Genomic DNA, 21,776 nt, shown 5'->3' on the forward strand with positions numbered 1-21,776 from the left:
TGAATACTCGTCAAAGCAAAAATTTATTTAAAATCTCGTTACATAATATGAATCATAAATATATATATATATATTTTTTTTTTTGGTAGGGGATGAATCATCATAAATCATCTTAGCGATATAAATGAGACAGAGATATATTTTTACGGCACAATAAGGTATAGTTCAGCTTTTATTTCGGTTTTTCTTTATCACTAAAATGCTTTGAGTTACCAATCGGGTCAATTTTTAGCTTTTTTGTTTGCCTCTCTTTATTTACGGGGTTGGTTTCCTTCTATCATTTCTTGGGGATACACACACTTGATTTTTGAAGTGTTTGCGATTGTTTATTTAACCCTACTATGTGTCTCGTTTCATTTCTTCGTTAAAGCATGGTTAGTAAAGTGTAACTCTGCGAAACTTATTGATCGCCTGTTTGGTACAATTAATGTATATTGGTTTTCTTAATTACTAATAGCTAATTAAGTACACTGTACACACCATTTCGCTCGTCCACACGGTAATATATCAACCGCAATTTACCCTTTTTCTTAAATAAACCATACATTTGTTTGTGTCTTAAATAAACACATAACAAGTTCCAATCCGGTAATAATCAACCACAACTTATTTTTCTTAAGTAAACCAAGATCAGCTGCCGCTACTCTGACGTAAAGATTTTGACCTTCTTCTGCGTCATTTCGGATATCCATGAGCTCCCCGGTCCACATTAGGCAACCTGACCCGCCTTGTCGGAGATCAGCATTCGCAAACGCAGTACAATTACAATCCATCTTGCACCTCTCCCTACATTCTTCCTCCTCCCCAATACTTCGGTCCACAATCGCAGTTCTAGTATCCGGCAACTTCATTCTCGTTAGCCCTAAAAACATATCTCCGCGACAGCTTAGTTCCGTCTTCCTCACGCATCCGTTTGACCAGTCATTCAACTCCCACGTACGAGGGTCCTTAGGCATGAATCCTGGGATACAAACACACAAGGGCTTTTTTGTGTAGTCACAGTAACTGTAAGGTCCACATACCTTGTACAGATCGCATTCATCTCTTGGCAAAGCCCATATCATGCTCCAGTTCGTTAACTGCGGAGTCCACGTATCTTGTTGGAAATGTCCTGAAGGACTCAGTCTCAATCTTGAGTAGGTATCGTGGTTGGTCTTGTTCATCAGGAATGTGTATGTGATCTCTTCGTTATTCATTGTGACATTATCAACCATGTCATTAAACTGTCGCCTATCCGGTATACCACCAAACCGGATTCCGTTCCATGGACCGGTCCGATACACTGGAACGTCTTTACTCCATAGAAAAAACTCAGGAACCCCTTGAGTTTCGAGTTTGTACGAATAATCACCACTCGCTGGATCATCAGGACTTCTCCAAGATCTTAGGAATCTGTTGTATCCAGTTTTAAAATCCAAACCAAGTTTCATTTCCGGAAGTAAAGTATCTGTCGGATAATCGAAACTCTGCCACAAAACTCCACTTGTGTCGTTGTTGTTGTTAGAGTATCTCATCACGAAGTTTCCGTTAGCAAGAAGCTCTGCCACGACTGGAGAACTCACGTCTCTTTTGGTGAGATTCGTTGACCAAACAGTGTTGTTGGAGTGATCGAGGAGTACGAGGTTGCTGTCGGAGATTTTTAAAGTTCCAATGGAACTGGAGAGAGGGCTGTCTCTGTTGGCAACCCATACATAAGTTCTCTCGGAGGTTTTCTTGTACCATAGCCCAAGATACAAACGAGAAGTGCCCGAGGAAGGTTTAAAGAAACCAAGCTCGAAGATATCACCAGGAGATACAATGGTTCTGTTGCTTGAGATTGTAAGAGAATCTGTAGGTGACAAAGTATTGACATGGATTGAAAACGCTGGACGAAAGAGAGTCAAGACTAGAAAGAAGGAGAAGGTGTAAAAATGGTAGTAGACGACGATGTTTCGTACGCCACCTCTCATCTCTCTCTCTCCACCAATTTCATTTATGTTCTTCTATCTTCTTCCTTCATTTATAGACTTTTTCATTTAGGGTCGATTGGTAAAATACATAAGACAAGATAAAATGTAATAATCAAATCATCTAATAAGGTATATAAGAACAAAATACAAATTTAATTAAGTAAAAGCATAATATAATATGAATGCATGCAACATAAATTTGTTGATGACTTAAATCTAATTAAGCTTACATGTATGTGCATAAAAACCATACATTATATTATTTTAAGGTTACCACTTAGCACATAAAGCAAAATGTGAATTCAACATTTCTTAATTCCTTGCATTTTTTTCCAACAAATTGTTGTCATTAGTCAATACCTTTTACCATTAAATTTACGCGTGAAATTAATTTCTCACTCAGCCAACATAACATATGTATGTTGTGCAGTTCAACACCATGTGGCATGTGTAGTGCTCTCAAGTACATCTTTTTATACATTAAATGTAGGCTAGAATATTATTTCGCATCTTATATGCTCGACGACTTTTATAAGATAAAAGAATCGTAGTATCCAATTAAGTCCAACATAACATACAATGTAACATAACAGGACCAATTTGTGATAGACCTCGGTTCTGGAGTAGCTGGTCAGATAACACCTTTAGACACTTTGCAACTCTTCCTGAATAACAAACACACACAAAAAGGTTCTAGTATAAGATTTCTCAACAAGGCCCATATACAATAAAGCAGGCCTGTTGAAAGTGTGTTGGTGTTATTCAATGAAATTAGCTTTAATGGGCCACAAATACAGAAGATCCACTAAATTTCGTTCACAGGACACAACTATATAGCCTTTATGTTAAATTAGGGTAAAGTAGTCTCTTAGTTTTGGCCGCCGAGCATATAATTTCTCTCTTTTCTGTCCTGTTCTCCCTTTTTTCATTCTCTCGTGGTTTGTTATGTTTTCTTCTCGACTTTATGCTTGATGTTGTATGATCTAGACTATATAGTAGCAAAAATGATTGGGTGGGATTATGAAAACACTTAAAAGAAATCTCAGTGTTTATTTCAGTGTTTTCATAGTCCCACCAAATTATATTTACTGTTATGTAATCCGGATAAGCCATCAATACATACTAACGCAAAACAATTAAACAAAGGTAAAAAAACGAACTACTCCTTCCAGCCATTTATAAGTTTTAATTGATTGATTTTGATTTGGATCTCGTATTTAAAAGTTACAACATTGTTTCTATTTTTTATTTTCTACCGATTTAAAAAAAAATTATAATCAAAATAATAATATTGGTATCGTTTGTAAATCTCGTACTTCAAACTAATTATATGAAAAAAAAGTTTAACACGAAAAGAAGCTTACTTTTCTCAATTAATTTTACTCAGCCTTGTGGAATCGCCGTTGACTGTTCTTTCCCGTTTGTCTAGTCAATAACGACGTCGTTCGAAATATTTCTTATCAAGCCCATTAATAATGAATCAGGCCTGTTTATAGCCCATACCGTTTTATATCTTCTCACAAAAAACACACACATTAAACCCTACCTTTGCTCACTCAGTGTACTCCAGTCTCGTCTGCTCCTATTCCGACGCCTTTCTCTCTCTAATTTTCTCCGATCAAATCCATGTTTAGTAACAAATTCGCCGGTAAAACTTGTATCTATCACTTTCTCGTATTTTTTTTTGTTTCTGCTGTTTGAAATTTCAATCTTATATTATGAGTTATCCCGTTCAGCAGAGGCAAAGGCAGTGGTCTTCTGGGACGTCGATGACTACAAGATCCCTGATGGTCTAGATGCTGGCGAGGTTTCGAAGAACATCAAAGCAGCACTTGCGGATATAGGTCATCGTGATAAAGTCTCGACGAATCAGATCCAGGACAATGTGTTTGTCTCCGCTGGAATCAAAATCTCAGACGCGTATCAGAAGGTTGAGATTTATACATTGAAAACCAATAACTTTGCATATCAGAGCTCAATGTGATCGGATCATTTTGTTAACTAGATGATTCTTATTGGCAATATGTATGATTCCTTTGCCTAAATCCTCTAGCTGATATAGGCTTCGAACGAAAACTAATTTTTTATACAAACGTACAACTTACTGAATCCATTATAGCCTAATTGTAGAAGAACTTGAAATTGGAAAAACTTGGGTCAAATTGAGCCAGCCTGGCTTATGACTAAACCGGTTCAGGTTATAGAATAGAATAGATTGTTGCTGAGATTGGTTTTGGACTTAATAAAAACATAATTGGTTTAACCGGAGATAATAAATAAACCCGTTTGATTCACGACGAGTTCATTGCTTGCTAGGCTTTATTTTCCAGAAAACATATATTAATGGGCTTTATAATTTCGGCCCAACTGTTACTGTTCTTTAGTAATTAAATTAGGGCTCTGTGAATCTGTGATTATTTTGATGATATTTGAGTGTTCGTTCGTTCCCACACTTCCAGGACACGAAAAGGCAGGACACGAGAACTCCTTTAGCGAAAGAAAGGTACATTGTCATTTCTGTAAAAAAAGCAAGTTTTTTTTTTACAAATCCGTTGTTTGTTTTCATTGTTTAGTTAGCGTTTATGTTTTCTCTTTCAATCGAGTGTACCGTACCTGCTAAAAAAAGTGATATTGCTAGTGTCGTTTGATATGAGCTTTCTAGGGTTTTGTGTGTGTGTGTGTGTGTGTATTTTTAAGGGTTTTGTTGTGATTATCAGCTCCTGCTGCTTGGTCATCGCCAATGGAAAACCCTAGTAAAAGACAGAAGTGCCGTACACAACAAGATGTGGGGGATTCAGGTTCACCTGGTCTCGTCTCTGGTCTGTGGCTTGAAGATAATACGATGCGTGTGGGATTGTGTTTTAAAGATATATCTGAGCTGAAGAAGGCAGTGGACTGGTGGTCCATTAAGAGGCAGCGAAAATGTTTACTGATTCGAGAGATGGACAAGGACAGGTATGTGTTTGAGTGTGTGACATGGGGATGCAAGTGGTCAATTCGTGCTTCTCGAATAAAAGAAGACGGTCTTTTGAAGATAACCAAGTGTACTGGTCCACATAATTGTCACCGTGACTATGCATCAGAATTTAACTTGGAGTTTATGGATGGTGAGATTGAACGTGTGGTCAGGGTACAGCCCATGCTCTCAGTTGCAGAGTTGGATAAGTGGTGGGAAGAGAAACATGGCTATGCCCTTGATGGAGTGGAGGAGGTGGACCATGATGCAAAAGGAGTTTTGCGGAATGCCAAAGAGAAAGCTATCAAAAGAGTCTTTGGAGATTGGGATAAGAGTTTCGGGTTCACACCCAAGTTAATGTCTGCTCTTCAGTCTTCTAATGGCCTGGTAGTGGACTGGCAATATGATTCTTTGCCTAATACTGAGCACGCCTCACTCCGTGGTGTGTTTTGGGCGTTTTCACAGTCTATCCAAGGGTTCCAGCACTGTAGACCTTTGATCGTTGTGGACACCAAAAACTTGGGAGGTAAATACAAAATGAAGCTGATGATTGCCTCTGCGTTTGATGCAGCCAACCAATATTTTCCTCTTGCCTTTGCGGTTACTAAGGAAGTATCTGTTGATAGCTGGCGTTGGTTTCTCACTAGTATCAGAGACAAGGTAACACAGAGGCAAGGCATTTGCCTTATCTCTAGTCCGGATCCGGACATAGTCGCTGTTATTAACGAACCCGGGTCTCAGTGGAAAGAGCCGTGGGCTTATCACAGGTTCTGTCTGGATCATCTTTGCTCCCAACTCCAGAGCGTTACTCCAGACTACGACCACAATATGGAGTGTCTTGTGGATAAGGCTGGGACGTCAAGTAAGAAGGAAGAATTTGATTCATACATGTTGGAGATCAAAGAGAAGAATCCAGAAGCTTGGAAATGGTTAGACCAAATCCCTCCACATCAATGGGCTCTGGCTCATGACATTGGTAGTCGGAGATACGGAATCATGAGGATAAAAACCGAAGCTCTCTTTGCTGTCTGTAAAAGATTTCCGAAAGCTGCGATGGCAGGGGGTGTGATGCTTCTGTTTGGTGAACTGAGAGAGGCTTTTGAGGAGAATTTTAGCCAGACCCGTGGTTCTCTTAACCGTGGCGATGTGTACACAGAACTTGTCATGAAGAGGTTTGATGAGTTCAAGAAAGATTCCACTACTTGCGTTATAACGACATTGGAAAGAGATGCGTATCAGGTCTCAACGGCCTCGAAGAAGAAGAAAAGGTTTATGGGTAAGGTTAATGTCTCCACCAGTGGGATTGTGCAGCTTAATGAGTCAACCTGCACTTGTGGAAAGTTTCAAAGGAAAAAGTTCCCATGTCTGCACGCTCTAGCTGTTTGTGATAAGCTGAAAATCAACCCGTTGCAGTATGTAGATGACTGTTACACTGTCGATCGGTATCACAAAACGTACGCGGCTGCATTTTCTCCTGTTCCGGACTTATCAGCTTGGCCAGAAGCTTCTGGAGTTCCAACATTGCTTGCTCCGGTCATAAGCCAGTCAGGTAAGTCTCGATATATGTACTTGAAACAAATCCGCACTAGTGAGCTGAAAAAGTTAGTTAGACAGATTTGAATGAAACAGGGCTGAGGAATTAGTATTATGGCTGGCTTATGTGCATTATTAAATGTCTTACTAAATTATATTTATGTAGTTTCTTCTAGCTCTTGACGTTTTGGGAAGTATAGGGTTAAACCGGTTCATGATGTCTATATTATTGTAGCTTTTTGTGTTATTGCAGTCTCCTATGTATCTGACACCATGTTTGTGTTATCTTGTTAAAGGAAAAGATGATGATGATTATGATGAGGACGAAGATGATGAAGGTGAATATGAATATCAATATGAATATGAAGATGAAGAAGATGAGGATGATGAATGGTAATATTCGAATAAGCAGCTTGTTTTTGCTAATGAGATATCAGTAGGATTCCTTGGTGCTCTCACTTTTTAAACAGCCTTTTGAAGTTTTGGTTTGCTTTGCTTCAATCAATTTTAAACAGATATAAATTTGCATTTATCGACGCCCTTGCTTAGACCAAAGTTTTGGTTTTAAAGATAGAACCCGATTTTGAACAGTAAAGTCAACAAAACAGTAAACCAAATTTGAATTGTCGCCGGTCTAATGTATGGGCCGGGCCGTAAGGATTTGGGCTCTATTTTTAACTCTTTTATTTTTATTTACCGAACTGATAAAAAATTTACATGGCTTCTTCTTTACCACTCAACTTGTTTGCGTCTCTGTTTATCTTCCTAATCCGTACAGTGTCTCTTCCTCTTCTTTTCTCAAAAGAAAATGGAATGGATAAATTCACTGCCCAAAATCGAGCTTCATGCTCATCTCAACGGCTCCATTAGAGACTCAACTCTTCTGTAAGTCCCCCAAAGCTATCTTCTTTCTTTACGAGTTCTGTTCGTTTTATATCTTTCGTATCTGCAACGTTTGCTATTTGCACTGATCAATTATGAATGCCCAATTTCGATTCTGAAGTTTTTTTTTTTCTTTTAAAATGATGGGTCTTGTTTCTTTTGATGAACAGAGAGCTTGCTAGGGTTCTTGGTGAGAAAGGTGTTATAGTGTTTGCTGATGTTGAACATGTCATTCAGAAGAGTAAAGTCTTTAATTTTTATAATTCGTTTGTTCTATGGTCTCTACTCAAGTGTCACAAGTAGAGTTTCTCATGTTTGGTCTAGAAATCAAAAGGTTTAAATCCTTTCTCGTTTGATGTGTTTGTTTATAGATGGTCGATCTTTGGTTGAAGTCTTCAAGTTGTTTGATTTGATCCATAAACTCACTACTGATCACAAAACCGTGACAAGAATCACAAGAGAAGTAAAACCCTAGTTTTATTTTCCATTTACTAGTTTGATTTTTTGTTTTAAAGTAAATGTTGACTTTAGTGATCTTATCTTGACAGGTTGTAGAAGACTTTGCTTTAGAGAATGTGGTGTATCTTGAGTTAAGAACCACTCCAAAGGTACACAATTTGGCATTACTTTTTGCAAATGTCCTTAGTTAGATTTTTCTACATTTGAAAATGGTTGTTTGTTTGTAGAGGAATGATTCAATTGGTATGAGTAAACGTTCTTACATGGAAGCGGTAATTGAAGGTTTGAGATCTGTTAGAGAAGTTGATATTGATTTTGTTACGGCATCTGATTCTCAAAAAATGCACAATGCCTGTGATGGATTTGGAAGAAAGAAGATTTATGTTAGGCTTCTTCTTAGTATTGACCGTAGAGAGACAACCGAGTCTGCAATCGAAACTGTAAGTGTTGGCATAACAAGCAATGCTACTTAAAATATTAAAGCAGAAAACAGCTCTTAACATTCTCCTTTTTCCCTTAAAAGGTTAAGCTCGCATTGGAAATGAGAGATGTTGGGGTAGTTGGTATCGATCTTTCAGGGAATCCACTTGTTGGAGAATGGTAACTTCTTTGTAGCATTTCTTCTTCTACTACTTCGTCCTTGCTTTATGAGTTCCTTCTGACATTTTCTAAAATCTTGCAGGAACACTTTCTTACCTGCATTACAGTTTGCTAAAGACAATGATCTTTACATCACTCTTCACTGTGGAGAGGTATTAATTCTTAAAAATCCACTAAACGATCATCAAATGTTTTTCTTTAGTTTGTCTACTACTTTCTCCATCTTAGTGCATTGTAGGTCCCCAATCCAAAAGAAATCCAAGCCATGCTTGATTTCAAACCGCATCGAGTTGGCCATGCTTGTTTCTTCAGAGATGAAGACTTTACAAAAGTGAAATCTTTCCGGATTCCGGTAATAGCTTACATTTACAATTGTTCTTTGTTTCACATCACTTATGATCTAATATAACAATATTCTAAACAATTCAACATTCCGCTATTGTTTTTGCAGATTGAGATATGTCTAACATCCAACATTGTAACCAAATCGATATCTTCCATCGATGTACACCATTTCGGTTAGATGTTCTCTTTTGCTTTGCTTCCCATTCTCATTCCTCTATTTTTTTCGATGGCATTGAAGCTAACATCAAAGCAATTGGGATGTTGACATGATCTTAACAGCTCATCTCTACAAGGCAAAACATCCATTGATTCTATGCACTGATGATTTTGGAGTATTTTCCACAAGCCTCTGCAATGAGTACACTCTCGCTGTTCGTTCTTTTGGTGAGTTCCAGAACCTGAGCTCAAATCCAAACAGTTACAGAGCTTTTCTGATTCTTGAGTCTGGTGATTTAGTTTATACATTGTCAAGAATCTAAAAGTTTGTGCTTTTTTCCTTATGAAGGTCTCAGTAAAAGAGAAACCTTTGCATTGGCTAGAACCGCTATAGACGCAACGTTTGCAGAAGATGAAGTCAAGCAACAACTTAGGTTGGTTTATGATTCAGCCTCGCCACAGTACGTTTAGTGGCCTCAAACATTACCGGTTTACTTCATTTTGTTGGTTTATACACCAAACCGGACAAAAGTTGTTTTGGTTCATTGGTTGGTTCGAATTTCAATTTATTGGTCTCAAAAATTCGGTTGTATCATTTTTAAAGAAAAAGATTGATTATTTCGGTTATATCCCGGTTCGGTATTGCAAATCGATTAATCTCGCCACGTGTACAAAAGCATCCACGTGTTTCGGTAATATTTACACGTGGCACAAGTCAAAACCCTCAAGCAGCGAAAACCTAGTCGCCTTCTGTGATTAAAATTCGAATTCCAAAGTTAAATCAAAATTAAAAATTAGAATTAATGAGGAAGACGAAGGCGAAGCTTTGTTGTTGATCAATGGCGTTTTACAGATCCTTCAGAAAGCTAGTTGAATTCAATCACCGGAAAACAAGACCGTTCTTCACCGCCGCAACCGCTTCATCACCTTCCGGCGGAACCGTCTCTCTGATCCCACCGCAGTTTTCGCCGTTGTTCCCACACTTCTCACACCGATTGTCTCCGATTTCGAAATGGTTCGTTCCTCTTCATGGACCTCTCTTCTTGTCTTCTCCTCCTTGGAAACTGCTTCAGTCTGCCACACCTCTGCATTGGCGCGGAAACGGCGCTGTTTTGAAGAAGGTCGAAGCTCTGAATCTTGGATTGGATCGAATTAGAAGAAGAACTAGGTTTCCGAGACATTTAGGGTTACAGACTGTGGTGCCAACGGTGGATCGTGACGACTCGAAGGAGGAGAATGGTGGGGTAATCACGAGTTTTGTTAATGTGCCGAATTTGATATCTATGGCGAGATTAGTATCTGGTCCTGCGCTTTGGTGGTAAGTATATAAGTAACTCTTTATCTGGAGAATGTGTTGGGGATTGAAGAATCTGACAACTTGATTGTGGTTTGTATTGTAGGATGATCTCGAATGAGATGTATTCTCCTGCTTTCGTAGGTTTAGCTGTTTCTGGAGCTAGTGATTGGGTATTCATCTTTCTCTGTGATTTTTTTTTTAAATAGTATTGGGAAGAAAAACATTGTTTTCGAATCATAATTTTTTTGAGATTCTTGATTTTGTAGTTAGATGGTTACATGGCTAGGAGGATGAAGATTAATTCTGTGGTTGGCTCGTACCTTGATCCTCTTGCAGACAAGGTAAATTCTTTTGATCTATTATGGATGTTCTCTAAATGTGGTTATGGATTTAGGGTTGGTTTCTCTGAAGACATGTGTGAGGTTTCATTTCATCTCAGTTTTCTTGATTATACTTGTGCTTAATTTCAGGTTCTTATTGGGTGTGTCGCAGTAGCAATGGTGCAGAAGGATCTCTTACATCGTGAGTATTCTTGCATCTCTTCTACTCTTTGTAGATAAAAAGATAGCAGTTACGATCAATATTTTGGCATATCTAGAATTGACAAAGTCGAAGGGAGGAATTTTCTCTTGTAAGGAAAATGTGCTGTGATTTACACTCTAATTGAATGATCTACAACCTTGGGAAATGTATCAGAGTTTTTGTAGTTTAATTTTCATTCCTTTGATCTCCTTGAACGGACCTCTTTTAAACATTGCATGTATTTATATCAAGGGGAAACCGACTAAGTGAACTAAATTATTGCTGAACTTGGCTGTGTTTGTAAGTTAAGGTAGTCCTAGATTGGAATACTGCCTTACAAAAATCTTAAAAGGCTCTGATACTAAACTCTGTTTTGGTGGATGCATGTGACATTTGTGCTCGAAAGCTGGACTGGTAGGAATTGTGTTGTTACGGGATGTTGCACTCGTCGGTGGTGCAGTTTACCTAAGGGCACTAAACTTGGACTGGAAGGTGAGTTCTTGTAACTTTGAGCTAGACCACTCAACTTATGTCTCTTATTTCGAAACATTGTTGGGCCGCTCAACCATATGATTTAACAAGAACTTGAACTGAAATTATTGATGGGAATCACACTGGTGTTGTTTCTTTCAGTGGAAGAGTTGGAGTGATTTCTTCAACCTCGATGGTTCAAGCGCTCAGAAAGTAGAACCATTGTTTATAAGCAAGGTATGATCTCTAGGTGACAGCTTGTTGTCATGTTGTGGCATCTTTGGTATGCCGTATGCGTAACTGGTTAGTTAACGGAACATGTTCATCAACAGGTGAATACAGTTTTCCAGTTGGCTCTAGTCGCTGGTGCACTACTTCAACCCGAGTTTGGGAATCCAGATACCCAGACATGGATCACTTATCTAAGGTAATAGGTCTTTTTCCAATTACCACGCAGCCTGGACTAATTACTGCTGTTAAGTTACAAACATATGAAGTGTGGTCACTGAAATCTTGTTATTGGTCTGATTTTGTTTTGTGTCCAGCTGGTTAGTTGCTTCAACAACTATGACTTCAACTGCAGCTTATGGTGTACAATACTGGAAGAAGAGACCTATCTCGATGATTAAGAGATCATAGTTTCCAACGGTTTATAAACTCACATGCCGGCTACATACAGAAAGAAGCTTGAACATGTCTTGTTGTTTTCCGGAGTACGCAGCTCTCGCTGTTTTCTCTGCTAACTTCAATATAGAAAAAGAGAGTAGTTGTTTACAAAGAAGCCTGTGAACTATCAAAAAACTATGTCCTGACTTTTGTCTTGTACAAAAGAAAGAGGGGTTCGGTTTGTTTTCTATCCGAGCTACTGGTAAAGTTTTTTCTGAAAATGGGTGATCTAAGAAAGTTGAACTTTGTAAATAAAGTGAATTCGGGCACGTGCGAATCTTTGACCTCTCTCATCAGCAGCCAGATTTAAGAAAAGGCGAATTAGCAAAGTTTTGGATGACGAGTAACAATTGTGATACTTTGAGTGCGGACAAAGAACTTTGACTTAAAATATTACGACATTTCTGGAGGCTGTGTACAATTTGAGTGTGTCCATATCCATAACAACATCAGAGCGAAGCAAATTTGTATACACAACAAGATAAAGAGATGGGAGAAAAGAAAAGAGACCAAAACACATCCAACTACTAGAAACTAGGGTGTGTTGTTCACAACTCACAAGTCGCGTGTCAGAGTTAATAGACCGTGTAACATCTGCCTTTTTACCATTTATATCTGACCAACAAGCCGAGCATTGGTGCTCCGGTTTGGAAAAAGTAAGATCAGAATCAATCCTGGTGGATCTCATCAAAAGGTGCAGCGGCAAACCTCACATTTTCAGGCCGTGCAACTACAACTGGTTCATCTGCAAATAGGGCTGTGAGGAATGATGGAGTCTTTAAAGGATGACGGTTAGTCATTCGCGGATAAACCTCAGCCAGAAAGTAGTAAGCGTGACCAGCTATCATACCCTGTAATCGTTGTGGATAGGCTTTAAGATTATGTGGAGGATAAAGAATTAAAAGAGATTGAGGAAGAAACTTTAGGATAGGAGTATGTACCAGAAGATCGACCCAAGCACTGGCACCAACAAGGATAGAGAACCCAAGAAGCACCTGCAATGCCGGATTTTGCAGAAAATGTTATTTCTTCATTCTGGTTGAAGTTAAGGGCAAAAAAAGGGGAAGCAAGAAAGTCAAAACTCACCCATGGTAGGTAAGCTGCAGTGAAAGTGAACAGACCAAGGAAACTCATGTGAATATAAGGATTTTGTTTGCTCCATACATAGACCTGTAACAGAAAAGATTATTAGCTGCTGATATCTAGAGATGACTTGATTTGTGGGGAAACAAGGTGGGATAGAAGTTACCAACCATCATGAAAGTCAATGAGTTGCTGAGAAATATGATTTTAGCAAATGATGCAGACAAGTAGGGTATCATTCCGCCGATAAGAACAATACCAGTCAAAACAGATGCTCCAAATAGAAGCATGTATAGGAAATCAGCCGTCTTTCCCCTGAATGAGTTTTCTTCAAGGAGTTTGCAGTATCGTGCAAGAAAGAACATATGGAACATGAAGTCCAAATCTGCCCAAAAAAAGACCCAAAACATAAAGACATTCTCGATAATAAGCAATATCAAACTAGGCAATTGGAATACACAATCAACTAATTCAAAACACTATAAAGAGCTGCTAAATCCTGTCAGAAACATAGAGCTAGTAATGTGACAAAAACATTCTGATCATTTCAGATTGTGAACAACTGAAAAAGGGAACCTTTCAGAAACTAAAGAATCACTACTTAGCAGCTAGGTGAGTCTACCTACATCAATGAATCATGAATATAAAAGGCAAGATAAATAATACATGTATCGACACCATATAACTACTGAGAAAATCCACAAAAGACAGAAACTTGTCAGAAGACAAATGTCGTGTCCAATTTGTCTTAAAAGAAGAGTGTAAGAAAAAGTACCCATCTTGCGGAAATACAAGAAATTAGTAACGAGACGCCAATATTGGTATTGCTTCACCACAAGGGTAGGATTCAAGTAGAGGTTATACGGAGATATTATCTGCACAAATCCAACACAATCATAATATGAATCAGCCTAACTAATCTCATATCAATTCGAACATTTTAGAAACAGAAACAAAACAAAAAAAGTTTACAAATCAAAACTTCGAATTTCACAAAACAAAAAGATTCGGGGATTAGCAAATACATCAAGGGAACATCCGACGGTGGTGATAACAGCAGCCGTGAGATAGGAGCGAGTGATGATCGGCATCTGTTTATACCATTCTTCTACAGCCTGAGCCATATCCTTCTTCTCCGTAAATAGCAAATCGATCCGATCAAACTACAGAGTTAAAAATTAAATCGTTTAACGAAACCTTAGAACCCCAAACGGAATCTACGAAAAGCTTCTTCTTCTCCTCAGAGTTTTCAGATTTCAAAATTTTCACGAAATCGATACTGATTGTGTTGAGAGCTTCTTCTTCATTCGTATATATTTTACACAAAATCAATTTAATTAAAAGTTTGACATTTGCAGTATTTTTGTTTAATTTTGACCGAAGCCGAACGAATTTAAGCGCGTGGTTCATACGACCCAATAATAAGAGGTTAATGACGTCAGCATTTATCCTTAAAAAAAAAGTTTATACACTAGTTTGCTTAATCGAACCGGAGTTTCGTTTTACCAACCTTCAAATCGAACCGAACCGGAATTTAGTTCAATCAATAGTACCAATTTTGTTTTCTATGTTTTTTTTAAAAAAAATTATTGGAAATTAGTTATGTAAGTGTTTTTTTTGTCCAAAACTATATCCTCACCAAATACCAAATCGAATAGAAATTTTGCAACCACAATTAAAAAAAAACATATAATGAGTTTAGGATGAATTATTTGATCAATGATTTAAAGTTAATTTTCTATGTTTTCTAATCTTTAAAATCTAAAGTTTTGATGATACTAGATAATATCCCGCGCAAATGCGCAGATTGTTGTATAACAGAATATATTAATTAATTTAAATTTATTTGATAATTCTATTAAAAAAAACTTAACAAATTAATTTAAATTTCGTTAACATTTTTTACACTTTTATTTATTCAAATTATACAATATCAAAATATATAAATTATTTAAATATAATCGTACATATATTATACATATCTCTTAAAGTTATTTATTTTTTATTGTTCAATTTTGATAATATTTTTCATTAGTATTTTTAAGCATTTGAGGTAATAAATTATTATTAATAATAAAAACGAAATTTTACTATGTGATTTAAATATATAATTTAAGTTTTTCATATAAACTAACACATAACCTAAAGTATTTAATAATTAAAAGCTAAACTATTTTGAAAGTAAAAAATACATATTTCCTATAAAATCATATGAAGTGTATTCAAAGTTTTAAAATATATATTCCCAAAGATTTTTTTTAAGAAATCTTTTATTTTATATTCCCCTTAGTTTAAGATATATTGCTAGGTTTAGTTATAATTTTTAATTCTTGTAATAAAAAGCTAGATAGAAAAGTATAAAAAAATCTTTAAAGTCCATATTTGAATTAAATTAAAAACTAGTGATTTTTATATCATTATATGTTGAATCACAAACTGAATATAATGGTTATTATTCTAAAATAAATATATTACAATTTTGTTGGATGTAAGTGATAGTTAAGAAAAATTGGTTTGATAATTATATTACAATTTTTTTTATATACCCCTTAATTCAAGTTCTATTGCTAGGCTTAGTTTCAATTTTTCATCCTTGTAGTAAAAGCTAGAAAGAAAATAAATATCAAATTATTTTTTAATAGCAAAATCCTTAAAGTGCATTTTTGAATTTCATTTAAAATAATGACTTTTATATAATTATATATTGAATCACAGATTAAATATAATGACGAGTATTCTAAAATATATTTATTACAATTTTGTTGGATGTAAGAGAGAGGTAAAAAAAATTGATTTGATAATTATATTACAAAATTTCCTTCATGAGAACATTTCAAATTTTAAGAATAAAATAAATATATATGAATTTGTAAGAACTAATCAAACATCTAAAGTAAAGAATTAAGATGTTTTCGTTAGCTTGATTCCCTTATTATGAGATGGTTATAACCAAAATATTATTACGGTCATCAAAAAATTATTATACATATTAGAATACATATGTGTTCTAAATCAAACTAATATAAGAAAACAAAGAAGAAAATGAGAAGTACATAAAACAAAGAAACAATAAAATTCAAAACAACGTAAAATATATAAACAGAAAATAAAATCAAACTCTTATTTAGGTTTGCAAGAACATTATAAAAAAAACAAACAAAATATTTAGGATTTGGGATATGGTGGAGGAGGATGTGAGAATGGTTATTTATAGGATAAAAAGTGATGGAAGTTACATTTCTAAAATAATTAAATTAGAAAAGTTACAATTATAATTAATAGTGTGTTTAAATGAAAATGAATATAGGAGAAAAAGTCAATTCACAATTTATGTAATTTTAGTTATAATTTAGTACTAAAGAATGAATTTAAAGTATGCATTAATGTATATAATAAAATGTGTTGTTTAATTGAAAATAAATATTAAAATTTTAAAATTAATTGTCAAATGAACCAATAAGGAGAGAGTGAAATCTTACTTTTATGTATATGATTTAGAAAATTCATTTGTGGATTATAAAATCTTTTTTTACTATACATTGATTTGTTTATATAATACAAACCTAGTGGAATTTTTTTTTTTTTTTTGTTGTTGTCAAAAACCTATTGAAATTCAATTTAAACAATTTTATATGCAAAGACGAACACTGGAACATGTTAGGAATTGTTTTCTATTAAAATCCAAGAATAGTACTAGATTTTGAGCTAAAACTTGGAATATACAATAATAATCACAGAGAAGAAAAACGTAAATTCTTGTAGAAAACAAAAATAATGTTAGAATTTTGAGGGTTTTTTTTTACTCTTGAGCTTTATCAGCTTTACCAACAAATCCATTATCTATATTCACAGAAGAAGAATCATTCTCAGGCTGACTCGATCCTTGAAGAATCTCTGCAGAGTCTGCGTTTGAATCAGAAGCCTTCATTTGCATTGGCTTCATGAGCTGCACCTGTGCACCAGCTGACTCCACGTTTATATCAGAAGCTTTCATTTGCATTGGCTTCAAATTAACTGCATTGTTTTCATTAGCTGTGATTTCTTCTTGAGCTTGAATCTCCATTGAATCCCTGAATACTTTGCTCAGAAAGCTTACGTCGTCAGACATTACTCCAAATCCTGTCAACAACTTCGAACCTAGCTGTAGACTTGTCTGTAAAACCAAAACAAAACAAACTCGTTCAGACCGTAATCTCAGTGTAATCAAGAAACAGAACCTTTTTACCTCTGCATTCTCGAGGATTGCATCTGTGACTCCTACTTTCTTTAGTTCAAGGAGATGCGGTAAATCTTGAGCTCTTGCGTAAATCGGACTCTGTTAATATATATTGAAAGCAATCATCCTCTGGCAATTTCTCAGATGTCTGATTTGATAAAGGAAGAAAGGAAGAGCCAAAAATTACCCCGGGGAAGGCAAGACGCAGTCTTTGAACCGCCTCAGTAGTTCTCTTCTTGCCTTTATACATTATCATGATAGCTTTAGGAGATGACACACCTGCAGACTGCAAAACCGATGGTCGAGATCCGTCTCCATACAATATCGGGAAACCTTGTTTCCTTGATTCCTACCAATACAACCAACATAAAAAAAGTTTAGAATGCCAAATTTTTTATCAGATCACTTGCAAACAAAACCTGTTATCTGTTTCAGACCTTCACTACAGCAGGATTCAGGTCAAAACCAATATAAGGCCATCCCACAAGATCACTATCTGAGACCAATGGTGTCGACAAAAAATTGGCCAACACCTGTAAAAATCATATCGACTTGATAAGAATAAGATAACCCATCAGCACAACTTTTTGCAGGAAAGCAAATGATGACTTTTACCTGACCCATTTGTCCAAATCCAATGATGACAATTGATTCACTGACGTCAAAGTTCACATCCTCACCTATTCTCTGCAGAATTGTCAACAGATTCATGACGACTGCAAAATCTTATTTTTCATATAAAGATCACAGATCACAGATAGAAATTTAAAAAAATTACATCTCCAGGATCAAGTTTCTCATCAAGAAAATCAGCAGCTCTTTTGCCAAGTTGGTTAAGATAAGGTGTTAACGCCATAGACAAAACAACTACGATAATGAGCAGCTTGTTCAGCTCATTTGGAAGCACTCCTAGCCTGCACAAATGACCACCTAATTAGTAAGGGAAATGTCGACGCTAATTTTATGTTTGGAGAATTTTGAGCAGTTAGAAAGAAACCTGTTGGCTAAAGAGAACACAACAAAAGCGAATTCCCCTCCTTGGGAAAGAAGAAAACCGATTCTTACGCTTTCTTGTAATGTGAGACCAACTCGGGGACCGATTGCGGTTATGATAAGTGTTTTGATCACAATCAGACCACCCAAGAGTGAAAGAACATTAGGCCATTCTCGAAACAAAACCTGCAAAAATATGGATAAGAAATGTTTCATATGTTTCACCGGAAACCGTTGAATCTTTATGCGATGCAATATAACATTTTACCTCCATGTCAATGGAAGTTCCTGTGGTCACAAAGAATAAACCGAGAAGTAACCCTCTAAACGGCCTAATATCAGCTTCTATTTGTGTTCGGAAATTTGTTTCCGCTAGAAGTGCACCAGCAAGAAAAGCTCCAAGCTTCAAAGTAAAATCTGAGTCAGGACATTAAAGTGAGAATTTTAGATGGAATTTATACTTTTAAAGGGGTACTAATTCAAACCGTATCGCTGAAACCAAGCTTTTGAGTCAGAAGTGAAGTCCCAGCAACTGTGAGAAGGCAAAGGGCCACAAAAGCTTCCGAGCTTCTGGTTTCTGCAACAACCTGAATATTGTTTTGGGCTTAGTATTAAGCTCTGCACCAAATAATACAGTGTCCTGTAAAGTTATAAGGACACAAAATAACTTACATCGAAAATTCTACGGAGAAAGAACTTTCCTCCAAGAGAGAGAATTCCCAACCCACCAAGAGCCTTTGCACTTTCTTTTGCAAGCTCCGGCCATATACTTTCCCCACCAAGATTCTTGCAAAATTATGGAGATCCAGATATTAAGTGCAACGGTTTAATCGATACTAATAAAAGTTTAATGCATCTTTTATTAGTTTTGTCTAAAAAAATACTCCACAAAAGCTCAAAAAGTCGATAGCCAAGTTACCTGGCTTTCCAACACCGGAAGAACGACTAGTAACGGTACAACAGCTATATCCTGCAAACAATGGGAGGAGTAAGGGAAAAGTTTGTCTAATTCAGGAGTTTGCACAAGATTTTTGCATATCTTGGATGAATTTTCAAAACACATATTTTCATAACTTATGAGTATCGGATAACAAGTCATAGAATAGAATACAGGGATTAATACAGGATAAGCAAAACCTGTAGAAGAAGAATTCCCAAGGTTGCTGAGCCAAATCTTGTAGGGAGCTCACCTTTTTCTGCAAGAAGCTATACACTTCGAAATTGTCAGTAGAAATATACTAAATTCTTGATTGACTTTGCCTCTTCTCGTTACCAATGTACAAATATGACTTAAAGGTCTTGCAACTGTGCTAATACCTGTAAAACAAAAGCTGAAGATGACAAAGAAAGAGCAGCGCCAATGACTACGGCCTCATCAATGCTTCTAATGTTGACCTGGAGTTTTACAGAAAGTATAGATCATACTAGCATATATCTTAAGAAGTCCAGCATAAAGCATTTGAGATTGGGAAAACATGCGTCTGCTAAAATTTTTTTAAAAATGGAACAAAATCTTAAGAACACCCCAAGTGAAAAGCCTTACCAAGTCATTCCTTGAATGAAAAAGGAATTCAAGAATTCGTGTTCCTATGGCTCCATTAGGTGGGAGTTCAAAAGCAGTGAATGCAAGCGTGCATAACAAAACCTTTAAAACAAGGAAAAGGGTCAATGAAAAACAATACAGTGTAAGGTAACGTTAAACAAATGATGTATGACACTGACATCTTTGCAGACACAATGATGTAGCAATTGTGATATGGTCTATAAAGTTTCATAACAAAGTCTTAGAGATTATTGACTCTTGAGATGTTTATCTGACAAAAGTGAAGATATAGGAACTTTATTTAAGGTCCAAACCTGAGTTAGTCCCATGCCAAAGGCATATTTTGCGAGAGCTTTCAGACGTGCAAGTGAAAGCTCTAGACCCATCTCAAAGAGCTGCCAAAGATAATCAGGAAAAGCCAAGTCATTACCACTTATTCAATGATGCGTAAAGCTTTTCAATCAACGACATGAATCAAATGCTCACCAGGAAAAGAATCCCCCACTCCGAAAGAACTTTAACATCTGTGAGATTTCTAATCAAACCAAATTGATTCAGGACAACACCAGCAAAGAAGAAACCAAGTATCTGGGACACCATCAAAACCACAAATATTATAATCGCCAAGTAGTAATAACCAAGACTATAAACTAACCCCATGTAGTAGTATATTGTGTTATACCGGACTAGCTTTGAGGACTCTGAATGCAGGGACAATAATAACAGTGACCATCAAGAAGGTCAAAGTATCGAATCCAAGATCATTGATAACATCAACAGCACTTGCTACATCATAAGTTTGTACCACTCTCCTCCCGGAGGATTCAGACCATCTACCTTGGAAATAGAATCTTCTAGAAGTATCCAAAAAAACCCTTCTTTTAACTAAATCTGTACCCACAAAAGAATGCAACTTGAACCCACTGTTTACGCCTTCAGGTACACACGACGCTTTCACCGTGAAAACACAATGCTTCAACCGACCACTGTGTTGTTTAATCATCTCATACCCCTGCAATCGAATCAACCCCACTAAAATCAGAATCCAAGATTCAACAAAACAGTAATCACTGTCACCAATATCAAGACTTTCACATAAAGAAGTGATTTTTATCCAAGTCAGCCGGAGAAGAAGAAGAAGAATACCTTGGGAGAGGGGCAACAAGAGATGGACCCTAACATAGTACTAATTGCCATTCTTGAGATGAAATCCACAGAACTAAAAAAAAGAGCCTAAAGGCAATTACTTTTGTCACCCATAAACCCTAAAGACTCAAACTTTTAATTTTCAGATAATAATAATAAGAGTACAGAACAAATACACCGATGAAGAAATTGACTAAAAGCTAAGGAAGACAATAGACCACGTCAGAGACGAGAACACCTTGCGTGTATTCTCGCCAGATATACGATTCCTATATACGTATACATGCATAGGGAGTGAGAAAGGAGGGAAATTTTCAAGTCTAGAGAGATAAAAGATTCATTTTTTTTTTTTAATCTCATTATTTTTTGTGGATAAAACTCAAGAAGTCACACTACTGATAATGAAGCGTCGTTACAAGCCACACAGACAGATTCTGATTGTAGAAGAAGACGATCCTTTTGGTTCTTCTGTTGTTAACATTTAAACCGGTAACCGGTTATTGGTCCGGTTTAGTAAACGGCTACTATACTTGCACGTGCCTTTATGTTTTGTGTTTTTTTTTTTTTCAAGGGCCAAACTTTTTGTTTGGTGGGCCTCATAGTGCAGCTCACCAATTTTGTTTTTTATATAATTTTGATTATGTCGAAACAATTGTTTAAAAAGTTTGAAGAACAACAAGAAATGTAATATATTCTGATTTTTTTTTTTCATATCTTCTGCCATATTTGCTTAAGATTGACATAAGCTTTAAATGATTTTTTGGGTTTTTAAGTTGAATGTGGTCGTGAGATCAACTAGTAAAGACATGTTAAAGTTATCAAAGGTTGTGAGTTCGAGTTTTCGGTGTCTTATTTAAAAAAAAAAAATTAAAGGCACAGCATCAATACGATATCGTTTGTAGTAAATGATCTCAAACGCAACCGGAATCGAATTTAGTGTTTGATTCATAAACCGGGTT

At 36.2% G+C, this 21,776-nt stretch overlaps 5 protein-coding genes and 1 pseudogene across 11 annotated transcripts; 3 read left to right on the plus strand and 3 right to left on the minus strand.

Annotated features, from left to right (window-relative positions):
• Positions 1-482: 482 nt before the first annotated feature.
• Positions 483-1,987, minus strand: LOC104747850 (S-locus-specific glycoprotein S13 pseudogene; annotated as a pseudogene). The gene has a single exon (XR_015576671.1). The product of XR_015576671.1 is annotated as an S-locus-specific glycoprotein S13 pseudogene (transcript).
• An 829-nt stretch (positions 1,988-2,816) lies between these two features.
• LOC104716409 (uncharacterized) lies at positions 2,817-6,990 on the plus strand. 4 transcript variants are annotated; one of them, XM_087479998.1, is made up of 5 exons: positions 3,484-3,597; positions 3,686-3,879; positions 4,409-4,452; positions 4,667-6,454; positions 6,735-6,990. In XM_087479998.1, the coding sequence occupies exons 4-5, from the start codon at positions 4,690-4,692 to the stop codon at positions 6,833-6,835; spliced, it is 1,866 nt and encodes a 621-aa protein (XP_087336124.1). In that variant the 5' UTR covers positions 3,484-3,597; positions 3,686-3,879; positions 4,409-4,452; positions 4,667-4,689; the 3' UTR covers positions 6,836-6,990. The 4 variants fall into 4 exon arrangements, 1 of the variants encoding a protein (XP_087336124.1); XR_015576430.1 differs by lacking the exons at positions 4,409-4,452; positions 4,667-6,454; positions 6,735-6,990 and adding an exon at positions 2,817-3,095 and having other exon boundaries at positions 3,337-3,597; positions 3,689-4,060; XR_015576436.1 differs by lacking the exons at positions 4,409-4,452; positions 4,667-6,454; positions 6,735-6,990 and adding an exon at positions 2,879-3,095 and having other exon boundaries at positions 3,510-3,597; positions 3,689-4,060.
• Positions 6,991-7,146: 156 nt separating this feature from the next.
• On the plus strand, positions 7,147-9,507 carry LOC104716421 (N6-mAMP deaminase). Of its 3 annotated transcripts, none has more exons than XM_010433798.3 (11): positions 7,147-7,323; positions 7,491-7,561; positions 7,692-7,783; positions 7,869-7,928; positions 8,007-8,219; positions 8,303-8,379; positions 8,462-8,531; positions 8,618-8,731; positions 8,831-8,897; positions 9,004-9,108; positions 9,230-9,507. In XM_010433798.3, the coding sequence occupies exons 1-11, from the start codon at positions 7,247-7,249 to the stop codon at positions 9,349-9,351; spliced, it is 1,068 nt and encodes a 355-aa protein (XP_010432100.1). In that variant the 5' UTR covers positions 7,147-7,246; the 3' UTR covers positions 9,352-9,507. The 3 variants fall into 3 exon arrangements, 2 of the variants coding, with proteins under 2 accessions (XP_010432100.1, XP_087336125.1); XR_015576468.1 differs by having other exon boundaries at positions 7,159-7,323; positions 8,608-8,731; XM_087479999.1 differs by lacking the exons at positions 7,491-7,561; positions 7,692-7,783 and having other exon boundaries at positions 7,182-7,323.
• Positions 9,508-9,625: 118 nt separating this feature from the next.
• Positions 9,626-12,105, plus strand: LOC104716429 (cardiolipin synthase (CMP-forming)). The gene is made up of 8 exons (XM_010433807.3): positions 9,626-10,198; positions 10,281-10,347; positions 10,444-10,518; positions 10,648-10,699; positions 11,106-11,191; positions 11,333-11,407; positions 11,503-11,597; positions 11,716-12,105. The coding sequence occupies exons 1-8, from the start codon at positions 9,720-9,722 to the stop codon at positions 11,807-11,809; spliced, it is 1,023 nt and encodes a 340-aa protein (XP_010432109.2). The 5' UTR covers positions 9,626-9,719; the 3' UTR covers positions 11,810-12,105.
• A 96-nt stretch (positions 12,106-12,201) lies between these two features.
• LOC104716439 (derlin-2.2) lies at positions 12,202-14,284 on the minus strand. Its single transcript, XM_010433818.2, has 6 exons — positions 13,945-14,284; positions 13,695-13,794; positions 13,090-13,304; positions 12,923-13,006; positions 12,778-12,831; positions 12,202-12,687 (listed from the first exon to the last, which is right to left on the minus strand). The coding sequence occupies exons 1-6, from the start codon at positions 14,041-14,043 to the stop codon at positions 12,505-12,507; spliced, it is 735 nt and encodes a 244-aa protein (XP_010432120.1). The 5' UTR covers positions 14,044-14,284; the 3' UTR covers positions 12,202-12,504.
• Positions 14,285-16,574: 2,290 nt separating this feature from the next.
• Positions 16,575-21,296, minus strand: LOC104737337 (K(+) efflux antiporter 3, chloroplastic). The gene is made up of 18 exons (XM_010433829.3): positions 20,818-21,296; positions 20,354-20,683; positions 20,158-20,259; positions 19,986-20,066; positions 19,672-19,773; positions 19,446-19,523; positions 19,266-19,334; positions 19,048-19,098; positions 18,801-18,914; positions 18,614-18,715; positions 18,397-18,531; positions 18,133-18,314; positions 17,914-18,049; positions 17,751-17,822; positions 17,573-17,668; positions 17,323-17,484; positions 17,145-17,234; positions 16,575-17,072 (listed from the first exon to the last, which is right to left on the minus strand). Exons 1-18 carry the CDS (start codon positions 20,866-20,868, stop codon positions 16,719-16,721), a joined length of 2,307 nt encoding a protein of 768 aa, XP_010432131.1. The 5' UTR covers positions 20,869-21,296; the 3' UTR covers positions 16,575-16,718.
• Between the last annotated feature and the right edge of the window lie 480 nt (positions 21,297-21,776).

Source organism: Camelina sativa, chromosome 2 (assembly GCF_030686135.1).
Source record: "Camelina sativa cultivar CO46 ecotype springtype chromosome 2, ASM3068613v1".
NCBI lineage: Eukaryota > Viridiplantae > Streptophyta > Magnoliopsida > Brassicales > Brassicaceae > Camelina > Camelina sativa.